This window comes from Saccostrea echinata, unplaced genomic scaffold (assembly GCF_033153115.1).
Source record: "Saccostrea echinata isolate AGI-Se365-2 ecotype Australia unplaced genomic scaffold, CSIRO_AGI_Sech_v1 ptg000023l, whole genome shotgun sequence".
In the NCBI taxonomy this organism is placed as follows: domain Eukaryota; kingdom Metazoa; phylum Mollusca; class Bivalvia; order Ostreida; family Ostreidae; genus Saccostrea; species Saccostrea echinata.
In genome coordinates, this window is record NW_026889772.1 from 1,439,330 (window position 1) to 1,463,079 (window position 23,750).

General features: G+C 33.7%; 1 protein-coding gene across 1 annotated transcript; it reads left to right on the top strand.

The window, feature by feature from the left end:
* The first annotated feature begins 4,396 nt into the window (after positions 1-4,396).
* Positions 4,397-22,730, top strand: LOC133191042 (polyunsaturated fatty acid 5-lipoxygenase-like). Its single transcript, XM_061326702.1, has 16 exons — positions 4,397-4,858; positions 4,981-5,025; positions 5,438-5,566; positions 8,186-8,283; positions 8,462-8,576; positions 10,833-10,849; positions 11,356-11,455; positions 11,562-11,658; positions 12,036-12,153; positions 15,125-15,217; positions 16,361-16,421; positions 18,520-18,631; positions 18,952-19,043; positions 19,870-20,046; positions 21,437-21,600; positions 22,481-22,730. Exons 1-16 carry the CDS (start codon positions 4,397-4,399, stop codon positions 22,593-22,595), a joined length of 1,995 nt encoding a protein of 664 aa, XP_061182686.1. The 3' UTR covers positions 22,596-22,730.
* Positions 22,731-23,750: the final 1,020 nt, after the last annotated feature.

Consider the following 23,750-nt stretch of genomic DNA (forward strand, 5'->3'; position numbering starts at 1 on the left):
TTAAAGAATTTCAATGCATCTTTCCATTTTTCAGGGGGGGGGGGGTCAATCGATTGCAGCAGTAAACCATCTTATTATTTGCATATTCTGTGGTTTCAAAATCTCCCATGGAAAATGTTTTGCTACTTCAAAACTGCCATGAATATTGATAAATGCGCGACTGGTTTTCGATTAGAATTATTCACAACCCTTAAGCGAGAAATCTCGAAAATTTATTGCACGCGAAAACAGTCTTATTGGATTATGAAATATCATAAACTCACTGTTATTGTCTCGATACCGAGTATTTTCGCTGAAATAATTATAAGATGCTCTCAGTACATTTATTATAGATATTATATTATTACACTTTGTTGATTTTAGTCGTTTCTAGCAGGTTTGACTTAATAAATCTTAATCTTTATTTTGAGGGGAAAAATATAGAATCGAACAGAAGGCTAAAAGTCTATAATTTTATCTCAAGTAATATTTATACTCAGAAATTTATTTATATGTCTTATATAAGTCGTATATAAATTCCTTATTTGTCCATATATCGTTTTAAAAGATGTGACTACACAGGGCTCTCTTACCACTTTTTGGGAATGGGGCCGGTGCCGTAAAGATTGGAAAAATAGCGACCTATTGGGGAATTTGGGGGAAACCATTTATACTACCTTTAAAATCATGATATATTGGGTTTCTGGGTTTTTTTTTTATCAACTAGTGATGGGCAATCAGATTATTTTTTCCATAATTCATTATCGGAATAATCGGATGCACTATAATCGATTAATAATCAATTGATTTCAAGTATCAAATTTGTTTATTTTGAATGAAGATTAAATTGGTAAAAAAAAACAAACAAACAAACAATCTGGAATAATTTCTAAAGTACACTTTTCAAAATCGATATATTTTGTATCGTTGTATTTATTAAGTTATTATCTAGGATTTGGTTCAAAGAAGAATGAATCAAGAAATCATAGGAATTATTTGCTTTTAACTAATATTTTGATTTCGATTAGATAGATAATCGATTAATCGGTACATTACTATTATCAACTAAATTTTTGTTTTGCAATACAGAGGAATATGATTAGCCAGTTTAGTTATATATCCAGCTATATTTTTGAAATATCGGATATTTTGTTTACTTATAGACATAATATATATTATATATATATAACTGTATTTTCTTTAACTTTTGGAAGAAATGACTATTGGCAAAATTAACACATTCAATTGGGAAAAATAGGTACCTTTTGTGAATATGGAATGGGGCCCTTAAACAATTATAGACAATGGAGAGCCCTGGTAAAAGGTATAAGAGGAATATCCAAACCTCAGCTTCCACTTGTACATATGGTTATAAAAGCTACAAATATAAGTAATGTATCTCTAAGTTTTAATTAAGCATCCAAAATAGCATTGTGAAGTGTGTCTCCATATTTTGACCATGTTTATATACATTTTTTTAATTATTATTTTTATTAACAGACCCACCCCTTTCATTTTCTGTTCGTAATCTTGTCGGGCTTAAGCGTTAATGTGTCCAGAAACAAAGACAATTACTGTTTGATCTTTCCAACTTACATTGCATTGTTGTACTTTCACTTTGAACATATTGCTTGTACTTTCACTTTGAACATATTGCATTGTTGTACTTAGTTGCCCACTGAACACGTCTCCGATTGTGCAGTGTCACAAGGTACTGTTAATGGTTTACTAAGTGTACTTTGGTGAGGTTTACGTATTGTATATTGTTTTATTCGTGGTTTTAAAATTTTCTGAATTTTTTCGTATTTATTGCCATCTTACTCTTGTTGTGTTTATCGGAAAAACTTTGATAAATCTCTACCAAATATTTGTTACACCCTATACAGGGCCTACCTCTAAATGATAAAGAAACTCACAAGAACAAAAAAAAGAGCTTTAACAGAATTTTACATCTCAGCTTCTGTGATCGTTTCATTTTGTTTGTATACTTTCCTCCATACCATTTGTTTTCATTGAAAGATACATTAGTTTAGCACCGTGGGAATAAACTGCTTGACTAGTTTTTAAAAAAATGATCAAATAAAATTTACAATATGGAGTTTTACATAAAGCTGATAGCTTAAATTATATTTGTTCTCTCTAAAAGTTTTACTTCAGATGAGTATTTACGGTAATTTTTATTTTTGTTTGTAACAGTATCAATGTGGGATTATATACAAAGACTTTTATGTTTTATATTCAATGGAGATATATTTATTTATTAAATGAAATTTAACTTCCTGACTTAGTCTTGTTCTTCAGTGATTCAAACTGGAAACTGTTCATCAACTTATTACAAAGGCTATAAAAGCAGGATCAAAATTGGATGCTGCGTTTTATAAACAATTATTATACCTCTACTGATTTTTCCCTATATAATCATTAGATCGTTAAATGTGACCAATTCCCTAGAAATCGTTATGAATGGACTAATCCCCGTGCGTTAGTCAAGTGAGCTAATCCCTGTTACGAAAGCTAATTCCCGGTTATCCGTAATCCTCTAAATTTTACTTTTACATTGGTATGATATGTGAATGGACTAATCCCCGTGTGTTAGTTCAGTGAGCTAATCCCTGCTTTGAAATCACGCTATCTGAATCCTCTAAAGCTTACGTTTGTATTGGTATAATAAAACAGTTAAAAGTCTATCTTTGAGAGAGTTAACAAGTTTCCAGTTCCCCTCGACCAGGACTATTTCCCTCGGCTTCGCCTCGGGAAATAGTCCTGGCCTTGGGGAACTGGAATCTCGCTAACTCCCTCAATGATATATTTTAACTGTATACTAATATGTAGCATTAGTAAACCAGTTGATTATAGAAACTCGGATGGCAAAGTGCGCAAAATCATTGAAATATAAGTGTGTATAAGTATTTAAAAAAATGTCCCATTTGAGAGATGTTTCATGTGACTTGTAACACCGCCCTGAGGTAATGAGCAAGAAGAACTAATGAAAGTGTTTAATTTTCGTGGTATGAAAAAGATACACAAATTCAAATCTCCCAGGAAATTGAAAATTTCATACTGCTATATAACGTTTCTCCTTTAACCACGAAATCATATCCCTTCGAACCAGTAAGTTTCCTCAAACCAAGAGAATCGGACCCCACGAAAATAAATGATTTTACAGTATTTATCTTTCTTCTTTAAGGGGTCCCTGAAAATCACTTACCTGAATAATACCTTAAAGTTTGCTCTTGAGTATACAAATTCAGAAGCAAAAATACGGAAGATATGTCATAATCGACACTCAATCGTAAAGCGATTTATTCAACAGCCAACATCAAGGAGAAATGTAGAAAAATGAGAGAAAAAATAGAAATAGCACAACAGAAGTTCGAAAGCAGTGAAGCCAACGATGTAAAAAAAATTTAAAAAAACAAAAATTTTACACACCGTTGAAAAATCGTATACACCAATTACAAATTAATGAACTAAATAATTCCAATAATTTCAAGTTGTTTGAATAAATATTTTGTGTCTGATTTCGTTTCAACCATATTAAACCATAATCGTATGATTGGACGCTGTTCCGTTCGGATGGCAGCTTTTTCTGTCAATTTTTGAAACGTACTTCTTGTTTTTGCTTAATATTCTCACTGTCTATTTAGTAAGCGATACTAAAGATATCAGAAAATGACGATAGACGCTTTATTTGCGACACATTTAATTTGAATTAAGCTTTGACTCGTTTTATAAAGAAAATAATCATTTTAATCAGAGCACTTTTTAAAAAAGTTTATGGCATTTTAACCCTAGTCTGTGCGCACTATCGGCGACCTCTAATGACCACGATTTTTACAAAAATATTAAGTTCAAACAATAAAAGCCAAACTATTCTGACTTGGAATTTCATAACTAATATTTTGGTATACAATAAGTATATCTTGAACCATTCATTTTGACAAAAACGCCATTGTCCACGAACTTTTTGGACAACCCTCGTACATTTGTGGCATTTCTTTGTTATATAAACATGTTGAGAGCAAATATTAATTTTTCCAATCGTCGTAGGTTATTACGTGACCTAACGGCGCAATAATATCTACATGTAGTGATATCCGAAAAGTATGAGATAAATATTTATTTACTAGTTTTCTCTACATTGTATCAAATAAAGCAAGCTCAAATTGTCTTGATTTATTGTCTCAAAAATTCCAAGAGGCAAAAATAATGTTAAGAGACGATTAAATCCTCTTTATTTGGATTCTTATTTCCTGAATACCAATGGAAATGATAAATAAAGGAAGTGGTTTTAACTGTGAATCCTTGATTGTAAGCGATAACAACGTATCAACGTAGAAATAGGAACTGTGTCCCCTATATCCTATATATATTACATTTCTTACCAGTCCTGAGTATATACTGATTAACATCCACAATGGTCACTTACGAAATTAAGGTGAAGACCGGGGATGTGCAGGGGGCGGGTACAGATGCCAACGTAGAGATAGTTCTACTGGGTAGCTCTGGGAAGCAAACACAATCCGCCACTCTTGATAACAGGTTTAGAAATGATTTTGAAAGATGCCGGACAGATGTCTTCACCATAAAAGATAAAACAGATATTCCTGAAGTAACTGAAATCAAGCTGCGAAGAGACAAAGCGGGTTCCTTCAGCGATTGGTTTGTCGAAAAGATCCAAGTAACAAATTGGAAGAGCGGATATACTTCTGTTTTTCCAATACTTCGATGGATTCGTCCTGATGTTGACCTTTATTTTGGACGATATGATGCCTCTCTGCCTCAGTTTGATCCTCGACCAGAACAGCGCAGGGCTGAACTTTATGAGAAAAGACAACTATATGAGTATGAGGAGAAAAGACCGGGATTTCCCGTTCAGGTAATAATCTATAATTCATATTCTGTCATCACTAAATGAATAATTTTATGTATTATATTACTGGTATATATAAATGTTAATTATTTCTCCATTAATTGATTAATTGATTGCTATGTTATTAGGTTAAAAACTTCCCCGAGGACGAGGATTTTTCTTTTTCTCACAAGGTAGGTGACGTCATACTTCTTCCAATCTATACATTTTTCATATAGGTGATACCTTTCTTTCTTTTTTTTCCCAATGACATTTACTAATTATCATCAATCTCCTATATAAAGATAATGCATGGATCGTGAGCTGTACATAAAATCATTAAGTCTTTTTTTTTCTTTTTTTTTTTTCTTAATGCACGATGCAAACGTTAATCTAAATAGATATCATTTTACGTAATTATATCATTTTACTTTAGTGTCAAAAATATGTACCAGGAAAAAGTGCTCACGGCTCAAATTCAATTCATTTCTTCAGCTCCATAGATTAGTCTGATCAAGAGCTAAGCAATATTTTTCTGTCAAAATGAAAGTTCAGATAGCGAGAATTTCATAAAATGTTCATTAAATGATGTCTTCAAAATCACAGTTTGATCTGCTGAAGAAAACCCTTACTCTGAAGGCCGGTAAGGCGTGGGAGATGATTTTTGGTGATGGACCGTGGCAAACTTTAGACGACTTGAAAGATATATACTCGAAAATATTTGAAGAGCCCAAGGTAAGACATCAGAAAGTTTTATTTTATCTTATTGTGAATTATAATTTTTAGTTTCTTTTTATACTGTTTACATTAAAGAAACAAAACATATATAGTTATTTACAAACATATCTTTAGATAACTGGCTAAAGCTACTGTATACAGGGGTAATTTTCGCCCCATGTTATTTTCGACATTTCACACTTGCAAATAATTTTGCCCCGATTTAAATTCGCCCAGTCACAGTTCTGTTTAAGAAATTATACTATGTTATTTTGAATTCGCCCCCTTTTAATTGTTCCAACCTGTGAGTAGCGCGAAAGGGATTTAAAAAACGGAGGAGAAAATTCCCCTGTTTACAAGATTTGGAAAGGGGGATCCGGACCTATGCTATGCAAGAGGGAGATAATCCTTAATATTTAAATAAATTTCTAAATTTTACCACAGCAATCAGATATGCATTCTCAAAAATTACAAGGAACTTAAAAATTTGAAATCACAAAATTTTACCAAAATCAATAACATCAAAACGTACAATCTTTCATCACATTATACAACCATTCCCGACGATAAATTAAAGTCCAGGAATTTTGACTTTACTTTTTGAATTTATTTACTTGGTCATTTGCAAAATTATTTTGTTCAAAAAACACTCTGAGCACACAAGTACTCTGAAGTAGATATAAAAAAGATGCTTGAGTTTCTGATTGACACTATCTATGTAGTATTTGGAGACCAGGTCTTCCAACAGTCTTCCGAAATTCCCATGGGTACCAATTGCGCCCCATTGTTAGCAGACTTTTTTCGTATTCATATGAAGCAGAACTTATCTTATTCAAAATCTTTGCTGTGGCTTCAACTAGACATTTAGATATGTCGACGAAGTATTATCAATTAACAATAGTTACTTCCATTCAATGTCGACTCTATATATCTCAGTGAGCTTGAAATAAAAAATACCACAGAGTCTAACACATCTGTTTCATATTTGGATATTTTACTAGAAAAAAGACGTTAATGGTAACCAAACAACAAAGCTTTATGCTAAATATGATTACTTTAACTTTTCAATCATCAACTTCCCTTACTTATGTAGCAATATATCCTTATCACTTGCATGTAGAGTTTCTCTCAGTTGATTCGATACGCAAGAGCATGCTAGATACGTACGAACAATTTCTAAAACGAAACAGCCTATTGACAAACAAGTTGATGAAACAAGGATATCAACAGTCTCGTTTAAAGGCATCATTTCCCAAGGTGTATGGTCGATACAATGACATTGTCAGCAAGTACATTCTATCATGAAGTCGAATGCTGACTGACGTACTTCATTCTGATTGTAAGGTTATTATTCACACACTGAATTGGCTACGGGTTTTCCGCTTTTTCCGATCATGACAAAGAGGACACGCAGTTGTGACCGATTAGCAGGGGATGCTCATTCCTCAATGGTACCCGATCCCATCTCTGATGTTTTAGAGGTCGGTGTTAGCTCTGCTCCTGATTTGTAATGTTTGAATGGACTTATAAGATTAAACGCTATTTGTTATCTCCTTATTTCATTTCAAGTATGTAATATTATTGTTGTAGTAATATTGCGCTCTCACCTGCATCTCCCAACTTATACGATACTCAAGAGCATGCTCCGAGTACGATCAATTTTTAAAATGAGGCAGGCTATTGACAGATAAGTTGATGTTACAGAAATTTAACAACCTCGTTTAAAGTCAGCATTTCGTTAATTCTATGGTCGTTATAATGACCTTGTTAGAAAATATAACTAATCATTGGGTCGTGTTTTGGCTGACTTGTTTCATACAAATTGTTAGGCTTTTGTTTTTATACTTATTTTGTCTACGGAATGTTCCGTCTAGCTGATCAATACATAGGGCTCACGGCGGGTGTGACGGGTCGACAGGGGAAGCTTACTCCTCCTAGGCACCTGATCCCACCTCTGAAATTTTCATGGGTCCGTGTTTATGCCATCATCACAGATTTGTAGTATTTCAAGATTGAGATCGATCACTGTTCGTTATCTTCACCCTTTTCATTCATGTACAATATTCGGAGACATTGCAATCTTTTGCGAAGTTTAAATACTAATCAGCTTGATGATTGGCATTCTGTCAGAGCTAAGAATTTTCTCCTGAAGAAATTCACATCCCATTGATCCCAAAGACGACAATTGACAAAGCGAAAAGAAATTAATATTGATTCGTAAAACAAAACGATTTTGTTACACCATGATTACCATTACATTTTGATTCCAATTAGGGCGTGGTTCGTTGACAAAAAAAAATACCGCTCTGTGATCCAATTTTTTCAGTACCGATATACCTGGAAAATGCTTGGGCTTAGCTTGGGATTTCTTAAGTAAAAATATGAAATTTAAAATTTCGGAAATGTTTTCAATCATGCCAAACAGTAAGGTTGCTGTTGTATGGTTGCATTTTGATTGATTAAATAAGAAAAAAAAATCATCTTTACTGCTGTTGAAAATATTGTAATAATATTGCAATACAGTTAGATATCGCACTATAGTGTAATACCAAATTCCCAGCCGATACTCCTAATTCCTATTATCTACAAAGAGATTCTAATTAACGACTAATGGAGTGTGTATCTTATTTTGAACAGGGGATGCAGGGTTGGGAGAGTGATATTAGTTTTGGCTGGCAGCGATTAAATGGTCTCAATCCAAACATGATACGTCTTTGTACCCATTTACCGGACAAGTAAAGTTTTGTTATTAATTTATTTGCTCTTCTAAAGATATATAATCAAAACAAGAACTACCTTTATAGTAGAGATCGTACGTGTTGACGAAAACAATAATGCTATAATGATGACTCTTGATCATTGTTCTATCAATTACAAAATCAACGTTTTTACATATTTTTATATTCAATTCAGATTTGGTGTGACTGAAGAAATGGTTAAACCTTTCCTCGGGGGCCTTACAATATCTCAAGCCATCAGGGATAAACGTTTGTTCCTCACTGATCTAGAAACACTGAATGGGATTTCTGTTGTTGAAGGCTATGTTGTAAGTTTATTCACTACTGATCTAGAAAATTAATACTGAATGGGATTTCACTTGTTGAAGGCTATGTTGTAAGTTCGTCCATTACTGATCTAGAAATACTGAATGGGATTTCTCATCAATGCTGAGGACTATAACTTTGTTCCTTGATGACTTAAAAATACTCATTGGGATTTCTGTTGGCTACGTCTATACATAAAATCAATTTTTCTAACCAAAATCAATAACTTCAAAACGTACTGCTTTTCAACAATTTAAACAATTTAAACAATCTCGTTTGAAGTCATCTTTTCGCATTTTTCGGTCCATACAATGACCTTCTCAGCACATACAACCTATCATTGAGTCAAATGCTGACTGACGTTTTTCATAATAATTGTTAGGCCATTTTCTATATACTGAACTGTTTACGGATTTTTCCGGTTTTTGTTTCCCGATCATGACAAGGAGCACACGGCGGCCGGTCGGCAGGGGATGTTCACTCCGTGGCACCTGATTCCACCTCTAAATTTTGAGGTCTGTGTTTGCTCTGCTCCAAATTTGTATCGTTTCATTAGACTTCCGAGATCGAATACTGTTCGTTATCTTCATATTTCCTATCATATTATCTTCATACATGATCAACCATTCCCCACGATAAATTAAAGTCCAGGCTTTTTGATATCATTGACAGCTGCTTCTTCAATACAAATGGAACTCGTAAATTTACTTACCTTGTCATTGGTCATTTGCAAAATTATTTTGTGTAAAAATCATTCTAATTGTACACATAAGTACTCTGAAGTAGATATCAAAGAGATGCTTTAGTTTCTGATTGACATTATCTATATAGTAGTTTTTGGAGATCAAGTCTTCCAACAATCTCTCGGACTTTCCTTGGGAACCAAGTGCGCCGCGTTATTAGTAAAACTATTTTTGTATTCATATGAAGCAGAATTTATTCAAAATCATGAACATGAGAAGAAGAACACATTTGCTGTCGCTTTCAAATCGACATTTAGATCGATGACGTAGTATCAATTAACAATAGTTATTTCCATTCATAGGTAGACTCGACATATCGCAGTGAACTTGAATGAAAGATACCACAGATTCTGACACACATCTGCTTCATATTTGGATATTTAACTAGAAAAAGACGTTAATGGTAACATAATAACAAAGCTTTTTGATAAACGTGATGACTTCAAATTTTCTATCGTCAACTTATATACATTTATGGACTTCAGTATAGATCGATTTGTGGTTATGAGTACCCATGTCAAGTGATATTAACAATGGTAAAGACATGATTCTTATATTATGACGTCACGTTCTAAGTAACTTTGGTGCAACCGAACGGTGAGTCGTGCGATATTATAGTCCGCGGACGCGCTTTTGCGTCAATATCACAAAAGGACGAATATAACCTTACGTCCTTTCAGCAAATGAAAATTACGAAAATAATCATCTTATATAATATTATATACTTATTTATTTCTCCCGATTCGATACACAAGAACATGCTCCAGGAACAAATCATATTTAAAACGAGGCAAACTATTGACAAAGAAGTTGATGAAACAAGAATATCAACCTCCCGTTTAAAAATATCATTTCGCAATTTCTATGGTCGATACAATGACCTTGCCAGCAAATACAATCTATCATTAAATCGTATGCTGACTGACGTTTTTTTTCATTCTAACTGTTTGGCCATATTTTAAACATTGAATTGTCTACGGAATTTTCCGTTCGCCCGATCATGACAATTATCGCACGGCGGGTGTGACCAGTCGACAGGGGATGCTTACTCCTCCATGACACCTGATCCCACTTCCGATATTTTTGTAGAGGTTCGTGTTTGTTCTGCTCCCGATTTTTATTGTTTCAATGGTCTTTTATTATTATTGTTCTCTATCTATATATCTACGTACAAAGGGCGAACTGCTTTATCTTTTTACAAACAATGATTATAAATAAATGCCGTAACTGCTATAATCCTAATAAAATACTTTTTAGAACGGTTATAGATGAGCGAGGATTCATATTCTAATCCAGAAGAAAAATGTCTATGTAAGTCGAAATCCTTTGTTTCTTGCTAAATTTGGGTACTGTACGTAAACCAACTAATATTTGCGACAACTTTTGTTCACAATTCGTCAGTTTGAAATACTTCCATGACTTCAAATGTTGGCGGGAGGAAAATATTCTATGTAAATACACAATAACATAAATAGTTCTCGGCGAGATATAATTAAGTGTAAAAAAGGTCACCAAACTAAGCTCTTAGTTCTCGTAAGCAAAACGTTGGTTTACAGCAATCAAATTTAGCACAGGTGCAGTTGGCACAATTGCAGGTGGGATGTTTTAAATGCTATTATGAACTACATTTACATATAAATCTACCATAATATGAATTCGGCTAAATTATGCACACATAAGATATCAATGTTAAGTTAACTCATTCTGAATGACATTCGATTTAAGGTTTACCATCCCTCTACTCGATCATATGAATTCTTTAATTTCCTTAACGCTATGATGATCCAAAAGAAATCTTATTTACAACTAAAATGCACACAATTTCAACATACCTTTGCAAAATTTGACAAAATGACTTGTAAATTTGACAGTTTTATCAAGAAATAATAGTAATTATGCCTGTTAGAGTTATCTCTCTTTTCAGAGTAACAATAAACCTTAAGGCACACTTTAATTATGATTGGCAGAGGAGTTAAAAATAAAAACCTGTATGTGTAAAAATTTTGTCCCTTTGTGACTTTTGCAGTGTAGCACCCATTGGCCTTTTCTTTGTTGATGTTAGAGGTCAACTGATGCCAGTAGCGATACAACTCTTTCAACAGAAGGGACCTGATAACCCTGTAAGGTCTTATCCTCATGTGCTAACCACTGATGTTTTTAATTGGCCAAAGGGGTTATTGGAACAACTATAAAAGTTAAGCACTAAATTAAGCCATTGATTTTCAGGTATTTTTGCCTAGTGATCCCCCATATACCTGGTCGATGGCCAAAATGTGGTTTAATGTGGGGGACTCAAATCTTCATCAAACCATTGCTCATCTAGGTAAAGCTATTTTGTTTTTTTCCCATGTTATAAAGATTTTTTTACATCGAAAAGATATCCCGTATTAAATACTTTGTAATTATTCATTTTGTCATTGATTTAACTGCTTTGCATTAAATCATTAAATAAGGCGTTCATAATCTAAATTTTTAAAAGCAATAATTATTGGAGACAAGATCATAATTACCACTATTCATTAGAATATATGTTGATTGATTTTACAGAACAAAAATCGTTGTAATTGGTTCTTGTTATAGTCAAATACAGTTGTATTTTTTCCGATCAAAATAAACAAGCTCACTGCGTACCAACTAACGTTTGCGTGAATGTTCATCAACACATCTATAAATGTGTATCAATATTCGGTTTACTTTAAGGTTGTACACACCTAATTTTGGAGAGTGAATGTGTAGCAGCCAATAGATGTCTATCTCCTTCACATCCCATGTTTAAACTGTTGGCTCCTCATCTTCTCTACATTATTGCAGTCAATGAGTAGGTATTTTTCATTCTTTTTTATGACAATGAATTTTGTATGTGGGTATTACTTGTACATACTGATTTCCATATAAATGTAAGAGATCCAAATCCTTCTGTAGACTATAAACAAAGAACGAGGGATCTTTAGATTTGGATTCGGCAGGAGTCTGGGCCCAGTCGAAAAGTGAACATTTCAATGATGCGACATTTGATATATTAGCATTCTATTTATGAATAGGGTTCTTGTGATATAGGAAGGAAAATATTTTCCCGATATTGTATTTTTATTTGTTAAAATATGCCATGAATTATGGCTAGATGCGTCATTTGGTATAAAATGTTACATTTTACACATGTTTTTATATAAATTAGCTATCTCTGGGTCATCGCTTTTTGATTTTAAAACGTGATTTTTGTGCATTTTAACTCAAAGAAAAGAGCAAACATTTATAATAAAGAAAATGGATAGAAGACGCAGAGACCATTAATTTTTTTTTTTTTTAATCACATTGTGTAAATGTTTCGCTTCATAGTTGCATTCGCTTCATAGTTGCTTTAAAACACGCGTAGTCGCCCGCATGGCACAGTGGTTAGAGCGTTCGCTCTAGAGTTGCGGAGTAAGGACTTGATCGCGGGTTCGAATCCCACTGTGGAGACCGGTCTTTCGGATGAGACCGTGTAAACCGAGGTCCCGTGTCGCAGTAGGTGCTGGCAGTAGGTGCTGGCACGAAAAAGATCCCTCACTGCTCAATGGCCCTGAGTGCCGAGTATAGGTCAAAATTTGTAGCTCTCCACCGGCAAATGTTGGCGTCTCCATATGAGTGAAAAATCTCGTGAGGGACGTCAAACAATATACAAACAAACAATAAAACACGCGTACAGTATGTAGCGACGATAGCGCAGCGATATGTTACCTGACCATGACGTTGAGGAGTTGAAAAAATTTGGTTCGATCCTTGCGTGGGGCGTTTATTTATTTTTAAAAAAGCAAACAGTCTAAAGTCATTTTGACTCTATTTTTTGATTTGAAATAAAATTGAATTTGATTCTGTTTCATCGAGATCAAAAAAATTCTTCCGATCCACTGAAGTTTTAATACATTTAAATACATTTGTTATTTACTATACCCTATTTTACCCTATTATTTGTTAACTGTTTATTTAATCATGTGAAATGTAACACATGTTATTGTAACTGTTAAGATAAGCAACATATATTAATTCTTTTTGACAAGGTATTCTAATGTAATGTAATATTTTTCTATATGTCCAGCTTTAGTAAAGGCTGTCCAGGTGTGATCAGCTGACCATATCGTCTGTTTGACTTGGGCATTTAACCTAAGAATGATTCGTACTTATGATTTCTGCAGATTACACGCCAAAGACGCCCATCTTCTTTAATCTGCAATTAAAAAGGATTGCGAATCGCTTTTCATCCTTTTTTTAGGTCACCTGAGCCGAAGGCTCAAGAGAGCTTTTCTGATCAAACTTTGTCCGTTGTCTGTCGTCGTCCTTCTAAACTTTTCACAATTTCGACTTCTTCTCAAAACCCACTACGTCAATTTCAACCAAACGTGCCACAAAGCATCCTTCGGCGAAGGGGATTTAAATTGTTCACAGGAAGTGTCAGGCCCTCTTTCAAGGGAAGATGATTAAGAATTCGTGAAAATTTGGTGGCATCTTTTAAAAATTTTCTTCTCAAGAACCACTGGACAAGAAAAGATGAAACGTATGTGAAAACTTCATTACATAGTTTAGATTCAAATTTGTTCATATTATAACCCCGAGGGTAGGGCAGGGCCACAATTTTAAGAGGGGTAGAAGTTTTACATAGGAATATATAGAAAATGTCTAAAAATTTTCTTCTTGAGAACAGGAAAGCCATGATTAGTCATATTATTATAGAAGTATCTAAGGTAGAGTAGATTCAAGTTTGTTCCAATCATGTCCCCCGGGGGGTAGGACAGGGCCACAACAGGAAGTCAAAGTTTACCATAGGAATATATAGGAAATATCATTAAAAATCTTCTTCTCAAGAACAGCTTAGCCAATATTTTCATATTTATATGGAAGCACCCTCAGGCAGTGTAGATTAAGTTTGTTCAAATAATGACCCCTGGTGATAGAGCACAGGGGTCCAAAGTTTTACATAGGAATATAAAGGAAATATCTTTAAAAATTTTCTTTCTTCTCAGGAAAAGTTAATCCACAAATATTCATATTAATATAGAAGTATCCTCATGTAATGTAGATTCATATTTGTTTAAATCATGACCAACGGGGGTAGGGCGGACCCACAACAGGGATCACGTTTTTACATAGGAATATATAGGAAATATCTTTAAAAATCTTCTGAGGAAAAATTTAGCTATCTTAGTCATATTTATGCAGAAGCAACCTTTGGTATTGTAGAATCAAGTTTGTTCAAATTATGACCCCAGGAGTTGGGGAGCACAACAGAGGTTCAAAGTTTAACATACGAATATGTAGGAATCATCTTGAAAAAATCTTCTGCTCAAGAACAGCAAAGTCATGATTAGTCATATAATTATATAGAAACACCCTTAGGTAGTGTAGATTCAAATTTAGGGTGGGTAGGGCCGGACCACAATGAGATCAGAGTTTTACATAGAGATACATAGGAAAAACTTTCTGAAATTCTCTTGCTCAAGAACAGCAAAGACATGACTAATAATATCGTTATGGAAGCATCCTGAAGTAGTGGAAATTTATGTTTGTATCCCCCGCCGTAAACTTTTCAATACTGTACTGATTTCTGCTTTTGCTTAGCCAATGTACTCAAGTGAGCGATGTGGCCCATTGGCTTCTTGTTTTTTGTTTTTTTGTTTTGTTTTTTTTTTAATTATTAATTTTTTAGCCACATATAATTTAGAGATGGTTCATATATCCAGAGCTAAATCGATTTTGTTTTTCCATTTTCAAAAATGTTAAATGAAATTTGATCATGAAATTTTAAAAATTTCCAGCGGCGGTCTTGAAGTACTTCTAGAGCCTGAAGGAATATTCAATACATTGACAGTGATCGGAAGCAAGGGTAGTGCGGAGCTCATTGCCAAAGGGTGAATATAATAGGGGTTTATTTTTTTACCTTTCATTAGTATTTGCAGTACAAATATTATACAGTTATAGTCCTTGTATGCGAATTAGATGTTTGAGTTTCTGATTGACAATATATATGTAGTATTTTGGAGACCAGATCTTCCAACAATCTGTCGGAATTTCCATGGGCAACAATTGCGCCCCGGTATCACCTATTTTTATATTCATATGAAGCAGAATTTATTTGAAGAAGAAAACACATGCTGTGACCTTCAACTCGACATTTTTATTATCAATTATTATAATAATCATTTTTATCAATTAACAATAGTTACTTCCATTCATATGTCGAATCCATATATCCCAGTGAGCTTGAAATGAAAGACACCACAGAGTCTGACACACCTTTTTTATTTTGTATAATTTACTAGAAAAAAAACAACAATGCTTTATGATTTTTTTTCCAACTTCAATTGTCAGCTTACCTTGCTAATGTAGCAATATTCTCTTATCAGCTGCATATGGAGTTTATTTTTCTCAATTGATTTGATATGCAAGAGCATGCACTGCGTACGAACAATTTCTAACACGAGGTAACCTATTGAAAAAAATGTTGATGAAACATGAATATCAACACTCTCGTTTTAAGTCACCATTTCGCAATTTCTATGGTCGATACAGTGACTTTGTCAGCAAATACAATATATAATTAACTCAAATGCTCATTGATGCTTTTCATACTAATTGTTAGATCATTATTTACACATAGAATTGTGTACGAATTTTCCGTTTTTCCCGATCACGACAAGGAGAACACGGCGGGGGTTACCGGTCGGCAGGGGATGTTCACTTCTCCATGGCACCTATCCCACCTCTGATGTTATAGAGGTCCGCGTTTGCTCTGCTCCTGATATGTATTGTTTGAATTGACTTATGAGCTTGAATACTGTTCGTTATCTCCGTATTTCATCTATCGACTTTACAGAGAAGCATATCGACTGAGCACAAAACAAACCAATCAGGTTTATTGAATTAAACATTAAAAATAATGTAATGCACTATTAGAAATCAGGTAGCATCGGTCTCCTTGTTCCCTGACTGTTTCTAGTTTTTTTTACATTCGTCATGTTTATTTTAAGTTTTACTTTTCATTTCACTTCCAGAACAAGTTCCTGGAGAATGGATGTAGAAGGAACATATCCAGAATTTTTGAAACACAGAGGGGTTTGTAACGTCACAATTCCTTCTTCATTTTAAAAGACATATGAGTGTTTTAAAGCTTACTTTGGTGAGATAAATCTTATAGCTATATATTTATTTTGCTAAGTGCTTTTATCGAGCAAAATATGTGCTTTTACCTCAGGTGTTGTGATTTCACCCAATAAACCGATTTATTTTTTCAACTGTAAGTCAAACTTTAATTTACACTCCCGGTCAATATCTTTTTTTATCATTATGGCATGGGTCCGTTTATCCATTCGTTAGTTTTTCATGTCTAAGTGATATTTTTCACACTGTCAGACCTGAGACAATAAAACATTAATTGTCTGTTGACGCATATTGGTAAAAAGAATGTGTTGCGAACCCAAAAGTAGGTCATGATGACATCAATTTGGAGTTCAGTTCCTAGAAAAATCATGCTTGCACTCTGTGAGACCAAAGGCATCAAACCTTGACAGTTGATGCATCGGTTCGTATGAGGTACTGGACTCTCAAAACCTAAAATACCTTGAGGAAAGGGGTGTTATGAACCAGAAAAAGGTCACCGTGGCTCCTTTTGGAATTTTTTTTTTGGTTTTATGTTAATTGAGAACTTCGGGTATGTTACGGTAAATGTATACCGATGTAATATGTTATTCGTATGACAGGGTCACAACTTATGTCGTCGCTAATGTACCATATAGTTCCATACGATCGCATAGTGTAGCCCAGCGTTGCACTTTTTGTCGAAATCCCTTGCTTTAAAAATATATATTTTTTTAAATTAACTTATTGTAAAATCGTTGAGTTTGTTAGCAAATACAATCTGTTAATAGGTCAAATGTTGACTAGCATTTTTTAACTTTGTAAGGCCCTTATTTTCGTACCACGGACTACTCGTTTTACCGATCGTTTTACCGATAAAGGCCTGACGAAGTTGAGTTGACTGGGGATGCTTACCCCTGTATGGCACCTAATCCTATTCTTTTTTTTCGAATTCATGGTCCTTTATTGCTCTGCTTTCAATTTATGTTGTGTAATTTGAGCATGATTGATGTTCGTTGTCTTAACATAATGATATGCCAACTCCCCTATTTTTTTTTACAATAAAAATTCTCAGACAATCGCAAATACACTTTTATAAATGAAGATGAAAGCTGGCGAAGGAGCACATATCATAATACTGCTGCCTCTGTTATAGTCTGTTTGGATTAAGGTATAATTTTATGTAGATCATTTAATCTTGATATGATCATTATAAACTTTCTTTGTGAGATATTTGGGTATAAAAATAACTATGTTTACACCCAAGATTTACTTATATTAGGCATTTTAGAAATCTGGAGGGTATTCTAGAATTAAGGTTTTAAAATCCTTGAGTGTTGAGAAAGTTAAAAAGTTAAATAGTTAAAAATAAAATCGAAAAATAAAGGATCAAATCTTGGAAGAAAGTTAACTCTAATACCTGAAGAAACGAAAAAAAATCCATTCTGTGAAATATAAAGCGTAAAATTATATTTTAAGGTTAAAATTTATGAATACTCGATATTGATTAGCGCAGCACTGGTAAAATTTTTGATATTTTGAGAAACAAATTGAGAAAGAGAATACTTTGAAATCACCCAGACCTTCCTTGACAAGTCTCCCACATGACATCACGGATTTGTCCGTGTAATTATATATTGCCCTTAGGTATAAATATTTGTATTTTTGTAGTAGGACTACGAAAAATCTAGTAAAATCATTCCTGTTCCTTTTTTATACTTTTGATTTTTTTTTTTTTTCTTATTCTTTATTCCTTGTTACATACTGTGAAATATTACATATACAAATATTGATAAGTATGTTTTGGTTACAACTTTCTGCAAATAGGGGTATCGAAGGGGCTGAATCTAAGCAATTGATACTTTTGTTATAAATCCCAGGGTCAAAAGTCGCTAAATTGAGGGGTTTAATCTTTCATTTAGAATGAAAAATGATATTTACATGTTGCGTTAGACAGAAAGTCGCTGAATGCAGGTATCTTGGGGGGTGGGGGGGGGGGATGGGGGGTTAACGGTTGCATATGACTGGAAGATGCTAAAGTAATAAAAGTGGTTTGCATTTTAATCACTATTCACAGCTATATTGCAAGGATGGAAAAATTCTGCAAACGTTTTACCAGCGTGACGATAGTCTAGATTTGTATGAAGCCATTCACAGCTACGTCAGCAATTACGTCACTCTCTATTACGGTGGGTATCTATATCACTCTCTATTACGGTGGGTATCTATATCACTCTCTATTACGGTGGGTATCTACGTCACTCTCTGTTATGGTGGGTATCTACGTCACTCTCTATTGCGGTGGGTATCTACGTCACTCTCTATTACGGTGGGTATCTACGTCACTCTCTATTACGGTTGGTATTACGTCACTTTCTATTATGGTGGGTATCTAGTTGTCTTTGATTTATTGATTGTTATTTCCATGAAATAAATTAAAACTTCTTAGAAATCAAATAAGATAATTTATTTTGTAATTATTTTTTTTTTAAATTCTTTATTGACACAGACACTAATGATAAAATTATCGAGGACGATGAAATTCAAAAGTTTGGACGTGAATTGTCAATCCCAAAGTCTGAAGGAGGTTGCGGAATTTTGGTATGCTACATGCATTTCTTTTCTTTTAAGATTTTTTTTTCTGAAAGATTTATTGACCATTATATCAAGGGGATTGAACTCAATTTACAAACATTAGTTGAGTTCTTTTCATTTTAATTTATGGATGGTCAATACAATGACCTTGTCATCAAATACAATCTATCATTAAGTCATATGCTGACTGACGTTTTTCATACTAATTGTTAGGCCATTATTTACACACTGAATTGTCGACAGATTTTTCCGTTATTACTCGATCATGACAAGGAGCACAGGGCGGGTGTGACAGGTCGGCAGGGGATGCTCTCTCTTCCATGGCACCTGATCCCAGCTCTGTTTTGGAAGTCCATGTTTGCTCTGCTCCCGATTTGTATTGTTTTAATGGACTTTGAGCTTGAATACTGTTCTTTATCTACAAATTTCATGAATCCTTTTCCGTGGATTGATGTAGGTTGTTGATGCGGACATTCTGTCATGTCGGGGGCGGACGACGTTATGAAAAGCGTATACTTGCTAATTAAGATTGTTAATTCATTATTATGGATGCATTTGCAAAATCCATAATATTATATTCAAAGTTAAATAGAATCAGGATTTCCCAGTACATATATATCAAGTTGCCATCAGTTTGAATATCTCTCTATTCGTGTATCAGAAAAAAAGAATGGTCATAATAAAATATCATAATAAAAATATCAGAAACAATTTACTAGGCAATTAGAATTATATCATTAATAATTCTGTTTTTAAATTTTTTTTTTCAATTTTTATTCACACCCATATATCCTTTAAAAAGTGACATCCATTATTCTTTAATTGCCATTAGGGTGTTCCTCTCAAAGACGGGAAGTTCAGTTCAACCGACCAGGTGGCGCTCGCCTTCACTTCCGTTATTTTTACCAGTAGTGTTGTACATGCCGCTATCAATTTTCCTCAGTATGATACGTACGGATTCCCCCCTAACTATCCGACCAAACTCAAGGGAAAGCCTCCCATAGATAAGGTAAGTATTGCATTAATAAAAAATAAAGTATCATTTTTATATATCTATACACTTGTAAATACTACTTGGACACATGTTCAAATCCCACAAAATATAAAAGCTCATTTATGAGCTTAAACTCATTTTTTTGCTGGCTTTGCTCTCTGAAACCTCTTTGTTTTAGGTTAAATTGTTTAAACATGTCAAGTAATTAGTGATATCACTGTATAATGGTGTCCATTGTGACTACAACTAAACAAATGCAGCATAATATAGTATTATAAGAATGTTATAATCTACAGTTTGTATTTTTTTATTAGTCTTCGGAGACTAGGTCTTCCAACAAACTTTTGGAAATCCAATGGGCACTAATTGCGCTCCTTTATTAGCTGGCCTGTTTTTGTATTCCTATGAAGCAGAATTTATTAAAAGACTTCTTGAAAAGAAGAAAACGCTGTGGTCTTCAATCTTCAATTCGACATTCAGATATATCGACGACGTTTTATCAATTAACAATATTCTTTTTAATTCCTACGTTGATTCGAGCTATCCCCTTGAACTCGAAATAAAAGAACCACAAACATGCCACATCTGTTTCATATGTGGTTATTTTACTGACTTAAGATGATACGGGCCAAGTAACAATAAAGTTGTATAACAAGCAATATAACTTCAGCTTTTCCATCGTCAACTTTCCCTATTTATGTAGCACTATTCCGCTATCACCTGCATATGATGTGTAGTTGACCTATTCTCAAGAGCAAGATCTGAGTAAGATCAATTTTTAAATTGAGGCAGGCTACTGGCAGAGAAATTGATGTTATAGGAATTTCAACAACCTCTATTTAAGTCAGCATTTCGTAAATTCTATGGTCTTTATAATGACCTTGTCAACAAATACCTATGATATAGTCGTATATTGGCTGACGTGTTTCATACCAATTGTTTTTTTGACATTTTTTTTTTACTAAATTTGACTACGGAATGTTCCGTTTACCCGATCAAAGTAAATGGCCCATCACCGGTGTTATCGGTCAACAGGAGATGATAACTTCTCTTAGGCAACTGATCCCACCTTTGGAATTTCCGGGGATCCGTGTTTTATGGCCTGCTCACAGATTTGTATTGTTTGTAGAATTTTGGCGATCCCTTTGGAGTACCCTTTTGACTATTGTTAAATGACAAGAAATAAAAGTATCGAAGAAGTGTCTGTCTAGTTAATCTATAAAATCCATGCACCAGTCGTTGTTTTTAAAGACTTTCGCAGATATCATCATAAAAAATGTTATTAAAAAAATTAGAACTGGGTTGAAAAATTGAAGAAAACTATTAATATATGATCCGTCTAACGCAGTTCCATAATGAGGAAGTGTAATCTATGTTACAAGGGGTACTGATTTTTACTTTTTAGAGGCCCTTGAAGGAAGAGGACGTCGTTAAGGCCCTAGTTGACAAGTCTACGGCACTGGAAGTCTTGATTTTTGTATCAATTTTGAGTGAAAGAGTCACCAACGCTCTAGGAGACTTTGAAGTGGACTATATATATGATCCACCAGCAGTAGAAATCGTAAAGGAGTAAGAAATCTGTTACTTAGTCAATGGGAATAATGTTTAAAAACTTTTTTACATGAAAACTGTAATGATTATTCAAAACCTAAACGACTTGAAGGTAGCCAATTTCTTAAGCGGAATCTCACAGTTTTAACTGGTCTGGTATGAACTAATGTTTGTTGATTCAATACTTAGGAGCAAATAAGATTTAAAACGAGGCAGGCTATTGACAAATAATTACATAAATGATAAAAGAATATCAACATTCTCGTTTAAGTCAGCATTCCGCAACTTCTATGGTCTATAAAATGACCTTATTTTATGTAAAACGTGTTTTTAGGTCGAATGACAGGTCATTCAAACAATTGTTATGCCATCATTTTTACACTGAATAGTGAACGGATTTTTCCGTTTACCAAATCATGACAATGGACAAACGGTCGACTGAGGATGCTATATCCTCCATGACACCAGATCCCAACCGAAAGACGCTGATAGACGACTAACGACCAATGACTGTTCGAAAGTTTCCAAAAGAGAGACGATTAAATAGGGAAAAATAACTCATAGCTGTTGGTTCCTTTTGTTTCTAGAAATTTTCAACTAGGTGGTAATACGACTTCATATCTAATACAAAAATATATTTGTTCCCAGAATGAATTTTATAATAAAAGTAAATTTACTACAAAATATCAAACTTGTCTTAGAATTTCAAAGCTAGGTTCAAACCTGTGTGTAAAATTTATAGAAAGTTAATCTGTCTTCTTAACGTATCTTAATAATAAACAATTAGTAAATGGTGAAATGTTCTGGTCTCGATTAAATGTAGAAAACTCTTTTTTTTTCAATTTCAGACAAATTTTGAATGTCGATTAAACGCAGAAAACGCTTTTTTATTTTTCAGATTCAGACAAAATTTGAAAAACATCAGTTCAAAGATCCGTGATAGAAATAAGAAGTTGGTTAGAAAGTATGACTATCTTCTGCCAGAGGAAATCCCAAATTCCACCAGCATTTGATTCTCTTTGGTGTTTTTAAGTTTTCTATTTACATACTCTTCATATGATATAAATATTGTTAAATTTTTAGGGATGTCAAATCGGTCAATTTTTGATAATCGGTTACTCGAACGTTTTTCCGATCGAGTACCCGGGTACTCGGTAAAAATGAAAAAAAACAAGACAGTGTGTTAATTTTCTTAAGCCCGGTTAAGCTCTGTTTAATCCCAAAGCTGTTTTATCATGTTTATAAATGTATATAAACAACTGAGTCAAATGGAAATGATTTTTTGGTACCAAATTTATTTATTAAATAAACTCAAAAGACACAATTAATACATAAAAAAAAAATAAAAATGGTTTACATTTCTTGTTTAGGATCTATTTCATCAACGCAAAAGGACAATCTGTTACGCAGTTTTGTGATGTTAGACAAACGAAAGAGAAGGAAAAGACATTGTTGGGATTGCTAATCTAATATTATTTCATAATTTGGTTGTTTCCCACTAAACCCACTAGGCAAACTGACTTTCAATTTTTTTTTAAAAATCTTTAGTATTTCTAAATATTTCTTCACTTTTGAAGTGGGTAGCGGTATTTCTATGCATGTCCGATTTCGCTACCGTATATTAATTAAATAATTTAAAAACGATTTGAATATAATAGACCATACTTAAACGATGTTTACTGAAAACAATAATTGAAGCCATCCAAAAATTAAGGACCACAATAGGTGAGAAAAGCTGTGTACCAGGTGATTGGTCATTAATTACTGTATATACACAGCCACAGGCAATAATGGGTGTTTTACAGGTGTAGATGACGACACGCTAATCACCGTATGAATATTTAATAATTTTTTGATAAGTTTTTGATAAAAATATGTACTTTGAAATAAGAAAAAAATATACTTCCGAGTAACCGAGTACCATTTTCAGTATTCGATACTCGGACATTCGATCGAGTACCCGGTTAACCGGGTACTCGTTGACATCCCTATAAATGTAACGTCATTAGTTTACTGTGAAATTGCTTATTTTCGTAGTGGTTTAATTTCCATTGTTTTCGTTGTATCAAATCCCCCCAAACTAATATGTTTTCCTTTAACCACGAAAATCTGACCCTAGAAAAATAAGTGATTTTACAGCATGTAGGGATGTCTTTTAAATCTAGTGT